Source organism: Sphaerodactylus townsendi, linkage group LG06 (assembly GCF_021028975.2).
Source record: "Sphaerodactylus townsendi isolate TG3544 linkage group LG06, MPM_Stown_v2.3, whole genome shotgun sequence".
NCBI classification, from domain to species: Eukaryota; Metazoa; Chordata; class Lepidosauria; order Squamata; family Sphaerodactylidae; genus Sphaerodactylus; species Sphaerodactylus townsendi.
Genome location: NC_059430.1, coordinates 53,944,757 through 53,959,216, shown reverse-complemented (window position 1 = coordinate 53,959,216; position 14,460 = coordinate 53,944,757). Strand labels below are relative to the sequence as shown.

The following is a 14,460-nucleotide window of genomic DNA, read 5'->3' as shown; positions in this document are numbered from 1 at the left end:
TGGAAGGAACGTTTTATTTCCTGCCTCCCTCAAAATGTTTTAAATGAATTGTGCAGGAAAGCCTGTTGTCACTTCTCCCTTGCCACTTCCACTCCCAGCTGGCCGGCCTTAGAAATCATTGATGCTATTCTCTTAGGAAAGTCTTCATACTGTCAAATCAAACAGCCAAAACAGGTTGGTTTAGGAAAACCTCTTTTCATCAAATAGGTGTTTCTGAGTTCTTACAGTTAAACCCTACACTCTCCCCTCTCAGCTGTGACACCTTATCAGCCATATTGATCACCAAGCAAATAACATCTTTCCATAAGAGCAGGAAAAAAGTCCAGTCAGCCATGAGGCAATCAAAAATTCCTGTTTGCTCTGTTAGCAGTTATTTGATCTCATACTGTCTTGCATAATAAAGGGATGAGTGATGGATTGTCATGCTGATAAACCTTGGACCCAAAGATGGAATTGTCCATTATAGGTTCCAGGCTTGCAGCTGAAGGCTGGTCTCAGGCATCTGCCATCTCCTACATACCGTATATACTCATGTATAAGTCGAATTTTTCAGCACATTTTTAATGCTGAAAAAGCTCCCCTCGACTTGTATGAGGTTAATTAAAATATTTTTGTGTTTTTACTTTGCCAGCCAGCAGGGGGCAGTTTTTATGCTAGCGACACCAAAATTTCAGGGTACCCTCAGAAGACACTCCTGATGATACCAGCCAAGTTTGGTATTGTTTGGTTCAGGGGGTCCAAAGTTATTGATCCCCAAAAGGGTTCCCCATCCCCCATTGTTTACAATGGAAGCTAATAGTAGATTTTCCATTTCTGATAATATCCCTCTTAAAATGGGTTACATTTGGACATACAGATGATGATGAGGAATCCAGTTTTGAAGGATTTTAACTCCTGTGTTTTAGCTTGGTTGCTGATTGAGCTAAGGTTTTTGTACTTTTAAAGGTACTGTTGAGACCATATTGTTCTTTGGCCAGCCTCTTTTCCACTTACAGAGCCAGTTTACTGTTTTTCTTTGAAATAAATATTCAAAAACATTTAACCTACTGATGCCTCAATTGATGTAATTTTATTGGTATCTATTTTTATTTTTGAAATTTACCAGCAGCTGCTGCATTTCCCACCCTCGACTTATACGCAAGTCAATAAGTTTTCCCAGTTTTTTGTGGTAAAATTAGGTACCTCGACTTATATGCGGGTCGACTTATACACGAGTATATACGGTATATTCCCTTCCTTCAAAGGGAAATCAGCAAAACTATCCTCACCCATAGGCATGAGCAGGAAGTACAGTTTTCAGGGTTTCGATGTACTGTTTCGGCACATTTGGTTTCTATAGCTATGCTGCATGATGTGAAGCTCTGTACAACATGGATACTTTTTGTGGATCTGGTTTCCTGTCATACCAGTTCAGTACAAACCACTGAGCCAGGCTCAGCAACTTTAGGAGATGCTGGAGAAAATGAACCAACAGTGATAAGTATTCCACATAATGGAATGTAGGCAGTCTTCTTCCCGTGCTTTATTGTGCTCTTTTCCCCCACAGTTCTCCGGCAGGAATGATTGAAGGAACACCACAGCTTCATGCCAATGCATGGAAAGTTTCTTCAGCATGCCACGTGCCTGTCAACATCCCTGTAGTTGATCCTTGTAACATTAACCAACAAAACGGTGAACTTTACTTTTGGGATATTGACGTCAATTTACAATAATCACATTGTTAGATCACATTATTGTGATTTCTTAGCTTTATTTTCACTGTCACCTTTGGGGATGTCAAATGTTCTAGATGGAGCCATATTTTAAAATTAAAATGAAATGTCTTTCTTGTTTGCTTGAATCCCATTTATTTCTATTACCATTTAATCTTAATTTTAGGAGGGATTATGCCTATTGGAACAGTGGAGTAAGGACTTCATCCTACCTTTACTTGCATTATGTTTTACCAAATGTTACTTTTAAGTGGTGTAAATTATTATATTTTGTTGTTTGAGTTCTCTAACATAAAAAACTAAATATTTGTGTTTTTTTAGTTGGTTATGCATCCCAGTGTGATTTAATCAATCAAGACCTCTTTGCTCCTTGTCATGCCTACATCAGTCCAGACTTGTACTACCAATTGTGCCGCTTTGATGCTTGTAAATGTGGGAGCACTTGTTTGTGCAATGCACTTGCACACTATGCCTATATATGTCGTAAGCATGGAATTATGATTGACTTCAGATCTCACATCTCCTACTGTGGTGAGTTAGTGTGGAAAACAAAAATGGTTACTAAAAACTGAAGTTCTGTTAGGTTGTGTTCTGCCTTCAGAACAAACTTACTCTCTCCCTGTTTCCAAGATTTTTCCCACCCGACTTACCAGCTTCCACTTTCATTTTCTCTGCAGCTCGCACCCACCATTTTGTGCTGCTTTGAAGTGGTGTAAATTATTATATTCTCCATGCTGCTGGCCATTTGCTGAAGATTTCCTACAGAGGTTTTCCCTGCTTACAGCTCATTTACCTGTGATTTTACTTTATGAAGCACATTAATAAAATTAGTTTTGACTAATGATCCTGCACATGCATCCTCTTTCCTTTCTTTGTTTTGAGGGAGTATCTTTGAAGCTAAAATGACTTAAAATATGCACACATCGTCAATTCTTATATTGTGTCATTGTAGCTGCATAGACACTTTCCTAAAAAAAAGGAAAAACAACATGTGCATGGGATCACCAGTCCAAACAAATTATATTTGTGTACTTTATACAGTGAAATTGCAGGTGGATGAGCTGCAAGCAGAGGAAACCTCTGTGGGACTCTTCTACAAATGGCGGGCGGCATGGAGAAACCTGCAGCAGCATAAAATAGCGGGCACGAGCTGCAGAAAAAAATGAAAGCAAGAGCTGCGGGGTGGGGGAGGGGATAAAATAACTGACATGCTTTATTTTCCTGTGCCATGAGGGAGAAAAAAGCCAAAACAGTTATTTTTAAAACTTCTGCAAGACGTTTTATTTGTGTTCTACAGAATCGACCTATGTCTGTGCAGTCCTTTCCACGTCCCCATTACAGTAGATATAAAGTACAATAGAGGGGGGGATGATATTTTATGTCATTTTAGTTTTACGAGGACCCTTAACAGGAGTCCTATTAATATTCTAGATTTTAACCATCACTGCATGTATAAATTTACATGTTTTAAATGTTTAATATTGAAATTGTGTACATTTTCAGTTGACTTATATATGGGAATACTTTAATTACATGTGTTAGCTGCTCTGAGCCTGGCCAGCAGTTGGGAATGAACAAGATAGCAAGTTTAATTTTTTTTTAAGTTTTAAGAAGAAAAAAAAGCTCATCTCCTAAAAGAGAGACAAGCTTAAAATTCAGAGATAGAATACTTCTTTTTAGTGTTTAACCTTATTAATACATAGTGTAAAATGATATTTTGCTTCCAGACCACAATTCTGTGTGTTGGGGGTTGGGGAGTTCGCTTGAAGAAAGGAATTATTGTCCCATTTTGCTTCAGTTCGTTTTACACAAATCCCTCCTCAGGTGTATCTGGATGCTGAAGGGAGTGAGCTGATAAGTCCTCCCTGCCTTTCGTCCTACCACAAGGGCTAATAGCAGCTCAGGTGAAGGGCTTATCTATCCATGAAACTGCATGAAAAGAAGGGATTAACCCTCCCCCCACCCCAGTAACACAGCACCGATGCACTATCTAAGACCACCACCTCACAAATTGCTTTTAAAGTACAGATACCTGCCCTTTTGTGTGTATCTCCCATTACCTCATTGAAGGGAGAACTGATTAAATGTGAAGATCTCCTGAATTATTTTCTTACTTACTTATTCCTATTATTCTTCTCTTACACTTTCCTATTATTACTTGTTTCTATTATATAGATGAGTCAGGGAATATTTTCTACACCAATTCATGGTATAATAAAATATGATAGTAGCAAGATTCAACACAGATTCTAGCAAAGGAATGGAGGTTCTTTAGAGTTCAGCAGTGGCAAACAGGAATGAGTAACTATGTCTTCCCCAACCCATTTTTCTCTTAGTGCTAGTTTTGGAGCAGTAGTGAGATAAAACAGTTTTTAAAATACCTTTTTTGCAGGAGGTGGAAAATGCAGGGGAGGAATGCAGGGGAGGAAAATGCAAAGCAGAGGAAGGAAAAGTCAGTTCTTCCTCCTGCTGAGCCTTGCCACACTTTGAATCTCACTCAGACACGTAAACACATATATCTACAGTTTTACAGGCAGTAGACCAGATTCTGCACATCTTTCTTGTGTTGTAACATTTTGTGTGGCCCTCATCAACCAAAAGTATCTTGAGCCAAGTTCCAGGCACTTTGTAAAAAGTATCTTTAAATCTCAAATATTAAGGTAAATGTTAATTAGAATTACTTTGACTTTTTAAAGTTTATATATATAAGGTTGCATTCTGTATTTTGTTAAAAAGTAACAGTGCATCTCACTATTTGTGCCTGTAATTTATTTCTGATAGGTTAACAGTGTGCTGTTTTTCCACAGCATTAGTGTGTAGAAGTGGTATGCAGTATCACCAGTGCTCTTCCTTCTGTGAGCACTCCTGTTCTTCCATGTCTTCTATGGATGCTTGTGATTATGACTGTGCAGAAGGGTGTAATTGCCCAGAGGGTAAATACTTTGAAGCATCTATCAACTTTTGTGTGCCAATGTAAGTCTTTAAAATGCCATTGTTAATGATATTCAGGAAGCACTTCCTTGTTTGCTTAAATTGGTGTTAACAAAGCAGGAACATTTGCTTACCAGCTAAATCACTGTGAGATCACAGGATGCCATGATCAGAGATCAGTTGCATCTACCCAACTTGAGCCCTGTGTGGAAGAAAGGTGGGCTAAAAGTGTCCTCATAGTCCTACTTAGTTGCATTCTGAGTATAAGGATTTCCAAAGTTAAAAATTTACGTCACTCATATTTTAGAACTGGAGGCCAACACCCCACCAAAAAACCCACCAAATGCACCTCTTCCACAGTTTGTGATCAAATTAAATATATGTCAATTCACTATCCTTTGAAAGAAAGCCAGATCTTGTGCTCGAGGCTGCCAGTTCACTGTGCTTTGTTTCTTTAGATGATTCTGTCTTAGAGTTGTATCAGTTCTTTATTTTATGTTATTGAAAGGGCTGACAGATTGCCAAGAATGTAAGCAAATAATAGTTAGTTCCAGCACTACTGGGGAAATCAATGTCTAGCTGCTTACTGTTAATTATCTCCCACTTAACAGAGGGAGATTCTTTTTCTGTGTCTACAACACTCAGAAACAAATTGAACAGAAATTTAACAAAATAGAAATGTAAAATTATGCAGCAGGTTTTGTCTGTGGTGGAATCTGTACTTTAAGTGGTAAGTGTTGGTAATTTAAAACTATATGATAAATAAAAGCTTTGTATCATGTTCTGTTATCTAACCTGCGTATCTAAATTCACTAGTTTTTTTTTTAAGGTCTAGCTGCCGATGTTATTTTAAAGGCAGAAGTTTTCAACCTGGGGAAATACTACCCACACCCTCAGGATTATGGTAAGCAGCAACAATTAAGAACTTTCTTTTTAAATAATATGATATAACATACAGCATATAATATGCAGTCTAACTTATATACACATGATTTTGAATGTGTGATTTTCCATCTAAATTGCTTATAGAGGTGGGTTTATTTTGTATACAATAATTTTTTTAAGGACCTCAATATTCTCTGTTGATTTTGTTAGATGGCTCTGCATTAAAAATATGCTGTATTATCATCTAAAAGTAGAGGAGGACTGGCTTCAAGCTTGCATGGTTTGTCCTTGTAAGAGAAAAGAATCAGACCCTTGGCTCCACCAATGTGTTTTAAGTGTACAAAGCAAGCATGTATCCTCAGGATCTCATCACAGTTACTGTATAACTGATCTTTGTTACATTAATCTGAGTATGCTCTTTTGCTTATGAACAACATACCTATCTTGCTGGATCTGACACAGGCTTAACTAGTCCCACAGCAATTAGCTGAATATGGAGAGCCCAGATGCAAAACACGAGGGTAATATCCCTGACTTTCCTTCAGTAACTGATGCACACTACTTCCAAACATAGCAATTCTATGCCCTTGTTAGAATTTTTGACTTGAAGTTGTCTGTGTGTGCCTCGTTCCACTTTCTACAAGTCTCTTGTGTTTTCTACAGCTATGACTAGCCAATCAAGAAACCTGCCTTCTAGCCAAAGCAATTTGCTTTGGGGGAATAGTTTTATTCAATTAATTAATTAAACATTTTGAGCATACTTTTTCTAGAGTCCAGATGGCAACATGTGCAACATGTAGAAGGGCACAGCTAGTTCTTAGAAGGGAGGAATGAGCTGCTTGCTCATTGCAAATTCGTTCTGTTAGATGAGGATCTGGGAAGTTTGCATGTAGGACACCATCAGGTCACAGAGGATTCATGGCGATCCTGTAGGGTTTTCCAGGCAAGAGAAATTCAGAGGTGGTTTGCCATTACCTGCCTCCGTGTGGGCCAAGAGAACTGTGACTGACCCAAGGTCACCCAGGAGGCTTCATGTGGAGGAATGAGGAATCTAACATGCTTCTCTAAAACAGTGTCTGCTGCTCTTAACCTCTACACCATCCTGGCTCCCCACAGGATCTGAGAAAGCCAGGTTTAAATCTCCACTCATGCCATAGAAGCTTGCTGTTCGACCTTTGGCCAGACACACACTCTAAGCCCTAATTCTGGCTAGTATTTTGTTGGAAGACTTTCAAGGAATACCTGGGGCATGACCGAGATAGGCAATGGCAAATCAGCTCTTAATAAATGTCTCTTGCCTTGAAAACCCCATAGGGTCACCATGAGTCAGCTGTGACTTGATGGCAAAAAAACCAGAATGGTGCTTCTTAAGTATTATAAATGGGACAGTTGCATGGATGATCACAATTCTGAAGCAATGCTGAGCAGAAAGGGAGGAGACATCGAACTGAAGCTGACAATGGAGCAGCTGGTTTTTCCTGGTGTAGGATTCTCTGGCAAGCAACAGGGGATGGAGTCTTCCAGGAGTTCTAAGAAATAGTACAAAAAGATGTGTAACAGTAAATTATGCTTTTTATCTCAAGAGTTTAAATACCTTCAGGCGCTTTTCTGAGCCTTGCCTAATAAAGGCTGTGAAACTGTCTTTGATCTTTGTAAGACTTGTGGGGAATATCAGGTTTCTTATTGAAACAGCTTCCAAAGTGCTATATAAACTCATCTCTACCTTTTGAGGTCCTGTTTCCTGTCTACTGTAGACAATACTCCTTTTTGGACCCCATGACTGGTTCTCTGAAGATGATGCCTTCATTATCTCGCATGGGCTCAAATACCAATGGCTACTTTTTGTGTTTTGCAGTAGCTTTGTAAGCTCCCAGATCAGTGTCAGTGTATCAGTGACAGTGCTTCAGATGCCATACGCCAAGGAATTTGCACTGACACATCCAAAAGAATGGCCAGCATTTCAGAACATTGTTTGAGCTATCATATGCAGAGCTATCATATGCAAAAAACATTTGTGTGAATTGGCTCTCAACTAGTTTTAATATCTCAGTATCGGATATTGGAAGCAGATTAACTGCTATTAAAAACACTTGTAAATGATAGAACGTTTGATTTTTTATAATCAAATTATTTTACTGCACTGCACTTAGTTGCATTATACAAGGTGTTTGAAATCTTAACGTATGCAATGAATCCTTGCACCATTTTTTACTTGTACATTAAAGTTCTGAACTTTTAAAATATTAAATAATGTAAATGTCTGTTTCTCTATACACTGACTAGCCATTGTCTGAATGGAACAATGAAATGCACTGAAGCTGCTGCAGTTCCTGCAGGTAAATCTCTTGGTTCTGCTAGATGAAGAGTTTGATCAATTTTCTTGTTATTGAGTCAGGTACTGCATGTTCCAAGGAAGAGTACTGAATATGAACCTGAATTCAAAGCCTTGCCTACCCATGCTTTTTCTGTATTTTCTTTCATCCTCATTCCTTTTTGCCCATAGAGGAACAGTAATAGAATTCATGATATAGCACTTTATTCAGAGGAATAAATAGTTGTGACACTTGAATGGAACTAGTTGGGGTTTTTTGATTCTGCTAAAAGACTGGCCATTATTTCAGATGCACGGTATGTTTTCTTATTCCGTTATTATGAACACCAGATCTGAGTTGGATTTGTTTCCTGTAATAAGCTTAGCACTGTGGCCTTTAGCATAAGTCCCCCAGGTGTATTGAGAGCAAGTACATGAAGGAGTTTTGACTTTTGGATTGGCTGTACAGGTGTAACACTTTTGAAAACATGAGGTCCAAAAAATTGGAGGGGAAACGAAGAAAAAGTACAAACACAGAAATGCCTCCCCCCAAAGAAATGATGTTTCTTCATAGCAAAGACATCACAAAACACCTCCTGAGCTCTTGATTGCCCACTTTGGGTTGTCAAGGCAGCTCCTCACAATGATGAGTCCTTCACCATTGTGAGTTGTTGCTTTGCCAAACTAGAAATGAAGTGGCAGCAGCAGACATGGTGAGGTGGTGGTGGGAGGGAGTGGATACAGACAGGATAGAAGCAAAGCAGATCTGCAAAGTGCTGGGGGAGGGAGTAAGTAGGAGTTCCTTTCCTTACCTTATTCATCTATGTTTTTGAGAAATTAAAGCAAATAGAGCCAGTGTGTTATAGTGGATAGTGTGTTAGCTTAGAATCTAGGAGTCCCAGTTTGAGATCCCCACTCACCATGGAGATCACTTTAAGATCTTGGCCACTCACTTGCAGCTTACCACACAGGATTGTTATGAGGAAAAAGAGGAGAAAAAAGTTATATATGCTGCCTTGGAAATACTGGGTAAAAATGTACACAAGTTTTAAAGTTTTAAGTTGATCTTAATTTAATTGTATTTTATCTAAATAAATAAATAAAATATAAAGTTAAGTAATTTTCAGTCTCACTAATTGTAAGGGAAAATTAAGCATATGATGCCCTTATGTAGCTTGTAATTTATTTTTGTAGTTCACACATGCCCTGAAGAAAAAATCTACTATGACTGCCGATCTCATGTACCTGGCTTGCCATCAGCTGGAGCGAACTGTGAGCTATCTTGTGCAAACCTTGCCATGAACTTTACCTGTACACCATTGCCACCTTGTGTGAGTGGTTGTGTCTGCCCCCCTGGGTAAGTACCTCAAATAGCAAGAGGACTGGAGAGATCTTAAACAAATTGTACTTATGGATTTAATAACTGAGGGGTTGTGTGGTTTCCAGGCTGTATGGCTGTGTTCTAGTATCATTTTCTCCTGACGTTTCACCTGCATCTGTGGCTGGCATCTTCAGAGGGGGGGCATAACTGGGGCCATAATTAGTGTTGCTCGCTGGCATCTTCTTCCAGTCTCAGTGAAGCCTCCAACTCCTTTGTTTACTAGGGAGATAGACAATATGAAGCAGACTGGGAGATGACTGGAGCAAGACTTGGGATGAATCAGTCAGAGCACATCATAAAGCCCATTTGCAGACCTATGAGGTGGTGGAGATAGCAGTGAAGACTTTCTGCTCAGCCATCATTGTATCAGCAGAATCTCATCCAGCTCAATTGTTCAAAGTGATTTGTCACTTAATAATACCTAAGTCTGATCCTGCTGGTGATGAAAATTTGCTTGTGATGTTTGGGGAGATTCTTTGCTAACAAAATCACATTCATTCAGACAAGTTGATTGCTGATTCAATATCTGATGTGTTAAGAGTGTCTGCTTGTCTTTTTGACATGTATAGTTTCAGATTGATCTTCCCTATGGATTCTGATGGGGTCCTTGGCCATGTATGTTGGTTCTGGAGTGTTCTGGAGCCCATGCTCTGGACCCAGACTTTTGAAATCTTGCTGGTAAAAGGTATTGAAGCCATTAGTGAAAACCATCAATTTCTGATTGATTGAGGGGTCTCTCCCTACTCAGTTACTTAAAGGGGCGGTGATTAGACCTCTGCTCAAAAAACCTTTGTTGGTGAGTGATGGGTTAGCCAATTACAGGCCAGTCTCCAAGTTACCGCTTTTAGGTGCGTGATATAGTGTGTGGTGATAGACCAGCTCCAGGATTTCCTGGATGACACATCTGTTCTTCAACCCATTTCAATCTGGTTTCAGGCCTGCGTTTGGTACTGAGACAGCTTTAATTACACTGGTGGACAATCTTTGTTTAAAGATAGAGAGGAGACAGTTTCCCCTATTTATACTGTTGGACCATTCAGTGGCCTTTGATCCAATTTGATCCACTCCATTCTTATCCATCAGCTTGAATATCGGATTGGTAGCCCTTTGCTAGCTTCACTCTTTTTTGTCTGACAGAACACAAAGAGACTTCACTGAAGGTTCAGAGTTGGATGGAACGTATTGTGTGCAGTGACACAGGTTTCTTCTCTTTCACCTGTGCTCTTTAATGTATGCACAAGACTGCTGAATGAGACTGTCTAGAGCTTTGGGGTTTGGTATCATCTGTTTGCAGATGACACTCAGCACTGTATTTCACTACCCAAGCCTCCAGATGCATACATCTTGGTTCTAAACAGGTGCTTTGGGGCTGTTGTCAGATGACTAGGACAGAACAAACTGAAGCTGAATTCAGACGAGTCAGAGATAATGCTGAGTCTACTTGTCCTAGATGGAGTGATGTTGGCTTTTTCACAGCAGGTAAAGAGCTTGGGAGGTACTTGTGTACCCATCTTGCTATTTCAAAAGCTAGTTGAAGGAGTACCTAGTATCAACTTCATCCAACTCACCAGCTCTCTCTTTACCTAGACTCAGCTGATCTGACTGCAGTGATCCATGTTTCTGTAACCTCACATTGGATTACTGCCAGACGCATATCTAGGGTGGGGCAAGGCAGGGCATGTTCCCCAGGTGGCATTCCTCAAGGGTGTGTGTGTGACAAGCCCATCTGACCCTGTTTGCAATGTGGAGACCTGCTTGTTGGTCTTTAACTGCACTGCCAAATGGAAAGTTCCTCACCATGGAGCAGTTGGGACAGGTCACAGCTGCAAAATGCACCCCCCAGAAGTGGCACCTGGGGCTTGAGACCCCTCCTGCTCCCCTTAGATACACTACTGCAGCAAAAGCAAGGAATGTGTACATATAAAAAGATAAGGAGCTTGACTTGCATTTTTGAGCTAATATTATTGTACAGTTATCTGAAAGATGGGTGTAGGATATTGGGTGGGCATCAGTTTTACTGCTTGATCCAGGTGCCATTTTCTGTAGATATGCCCCTCATTATAGCAGCACACTGTATGTGGGGCTGCCCTTGAAGACATCCCAGAAACTACAACTAGTCTAGAAGCCCACTATGGTCAAGAGCTAGCCACCAGGAACATATGTTGCCCATTTAGAAACAGCTACATTGGCTGCCATTCTGTTTCTGAGTTCAATTCATGGTGCACATTATGACCTTTAAAGCCCTTCGCAACCTAGGTCTCACATCTTTGAAGGACCACTCCTTTCATATGTCCCTGGACTTTAACTATGGTCATCAGGCAGACATCTGTTGGCTGTCCAGCCTATCACTTTTTTTTTGAAGAGGCCCATTGGGCATCAACCTTTTCCATTGTGGCTCCAGCTCTGTGGAATAAGCTCTATGAAGAAGTGAGGGGGCCTCCCTCCTTAGAAATCTTCAGGAGGTCTGCCTGTTTTCCAAGGCTTTTCATGGGGTTTGAACGGCAGACATCTTTTAAAGGAGTGATGGGGAAAAGAGTTGGTATTTACTATTTCATTTTTTTATTATATCAGAACATGTTTTAACCATTTTTGTAAATTACCTTGAACTATGACAAAAGGTGAGATATAAATATTTTAATAAATAAATGTTGAAGAAGATCTAACCATCCTCTATGTAGCTTTCCTCTTCCATGGAGGATTTTGTGTTTTAAATGAATGTTGTTGTTTCAAAGGATGGCAGAGCATAAAGGAAAATGCTATGTCCCTGATAGCTGTCCGTGTATGTGGAAAGATTGGGAATATATGTCAGGAGAAATTATAGCTACACCTTGTTATACATGGTGAGTAAATGTTACTTCATTACTAACATATCAGTTTGTAATAACATAATAAATTTTTGTATCAAACATTAATATATGGGACCACATTAGTTTTCAATGAATGTTATGCAATGATTGAATATGAAATAAGTTTAAGTAATACATTAAGAAAAAATTAAAGAAAGGTTGAAAATGGAGGCAAGTGGTGTATCAAATAAAGCTGCTGGGTCTATATTCTGTCAGTCTTTCTCAAGGCTATAAATTGATATAGTCCTGAGATAGGTCAAATAGCAAAATCAAATGTGGCATAGTTGTCAGAGAGCTGGATTAGATTTTTATTGTAACCCACCCTGAGACTGCTGTAAAGGGCAGGGAATAAATGCAAATAAATATAAATAAATAAAAAATAGAAATAGATTCTGGCAGACTCAAGTTTGAATCTCCATTCTGCCATGGAAGCTTGATGGATGATCAGTCACACACTCTCAGTTGAACCGACCTCATACTGTAGTTGTGAGGATACAATGGGGGATAAGGGAACGTTGTAAGCTGCTTTGGGTCTCCACTGGTAAGGGCATAAGTCCAGTAAGTAATTTTAAAGATGCTACTTTTAATTAAGCATAGAAATTCAATTATAATTGATACAAAAGTCTAGTTACTAATTATAATGCGATAAATGGCATTCTCAAGTATGACAGTGTAACTGTAAGGCAAATAATATCCATATGCCAGGTTTAAATCTTGTAGAAACTGATATTGACAATTTGGACGTGGTTAATTTACACCTTTCTAAGGACTCAAATAGATGAGGAAGATCTTGTGTCTTGAGAGAGAGAGAGAGAGAGAGAGAGAGAGAGAGAGAGAGAGTGAGTGATTGGGGGGGATAAACCCTTATATCTCCACTTGGTTTAGGTATTTGGAACCATGCTACTTTCTTTGTTGTTAGAATTAAAAAGAAGAAGATACGTGCCTTTTGAAATCAATGATTTTCTACTATATTCATTGAATGGCAAGACCAGCCTTTTAAAAGGCATGCTACAGAAAATAAAAAGGTGTCATTTTAAATTTGTATAAACATTACTGTTATGTCATTTAATAAAAACTGGTTTTTGTAGGTAACATTTTATAAGAGGGGGGAATCTTTCTTTTGAGTAAATATGATATTTAACATTCCAATGACAAAGGAGAACAGTTTTGAAAAGCAAAACCAAGTGGAGGTCGAATAGTTGCAGTTCCTCTTCCTTTCTGGTATTGCCTCAAGGCAAATAGTAGCAGCATGAGCCTGGAATTTTGCATTGTTTGGTTGGAATGAGATGTGTGATCTTTGTTTCGTGCCATGGCTTGGACTGTTTGTGATATTTAATCATCAAAAAATAAGTTTACTCTCATTGTGTGTGTCTCATTACCTATAGTAATATTCATGGAAAATACCAGGGACATTTCATATTTTAATTTATACTTTAATTTAATTTATACACAGGATTGTTTTTTAAAATGTCGTATCGTGATTGCCACAAAAACTGCACAGATCAAACAGATGTGCTGATGTATACTCTCTTTAATTTATGTTTTGTGGAAAGGGAGATATGTTTTGGTTTTCAACTCATAATAGCTTTCTACTGAAAAATTCTTCAATAATGTTTTTTCTTACAGTGTTTGTCGACGTGGGGTATTTAATTGCACTTATTATCCCTGTCCTGCTGTATGTACAGTCTATGGGGACCGGCATTATTATACCTTTGATGGACTAGAGTATGATTTTGTCAGTGATTGCCAGGTTTATTTGGTAAAGGTAAGAAGAGCTTTTGATTTCTTAAATGCAAATAATTGTATTGACAATAACTAACATCAAGGGGCAAATCAGCATCTTTAAAAAATACAGTGATAAAAAGTGAGTGATGGTTGCTGCTTTCAGATGCAGCAATATGTGAGATGATTAGAATCTGTCATACCACTGCCAAACTAGCCTTTTGTTAATGTTCTGGATCTCGTAAAAAAAAAAAAAGGGAATGTGGTTGCTTGAATCCTGTTCTTACTTTCCAGTCTTTCAGTGCTGTGCCCCATTGTGGATTGCATTCCATCAGCACAAGGTGTTTTCAGCACGTGCAAGACTCTGGTCTTGTCTGAATGAAAAGCACTTACTGCTTAAGAAATGCACTCAGTGACAAGGACAATTTCCACAGTAGAAAACAGTGTTGTGTAAGCAGAAGAAATGTATAAGGATGCAAACGATCTCCCTCTCTTTCCTTATTCCTGAGTATACTTGTTCAAAGCAAGAGATTTTCCCTATTTTTGGAAGATATAAAAGAGTATCCATTCATGGCAACAGCATTAGTTTGCCTATGTGCAAGGGTAAGTGGCTATGCAATGAGCTCATACTTATGCGTATATGCAAATGTACGTCACTATTTCTTAATCAGA

The 14,460-nt window shown here is 38.9% G+C and overlaps 1 protein-coding gene across 1 annotated transcript in view; it reads left to right on the top strand.

The window, feature by feature from the left end:
* The window catches only part of OTOGL (otogelin like), a 145,599-nt gene that overhangs the window by 41,429 nt on the left and 89,710 nt on the right, over positions 1–14,460 (top strand). Inside the window, exons 18-25 of the mRNA XM_048501557.1 lie at positions 1,547–1,671; positions 2,034–2,243; positions 4,520–4,685; positions 5,473–5,547; positions 7,812–7,864; positions 9,034–9,196; positions 11,953–12,060; positions 13,693–13,831. Coding sequence (XP_048357514.1) covers positions 1,547–1,671; positions 2,034–2,243; positions 4,520–4,685; positions 5,473–5,547; positions 7,812–7,864; positions 9,034–9,196; positions 11,953–12,060; positions 13,693–13,831 — 1,039 coding nt within the window. The remainder of the gene's footprint in view (positions 1–1,546; positions 1,672–2,033; positions 2,244–4,519; positions 4,686–5,472; positions 5,548–7,811; positions 7,865–9,033; positions 9,197–11,952; positions 12,061–13,692; positions 13,832–14,460) is intronic.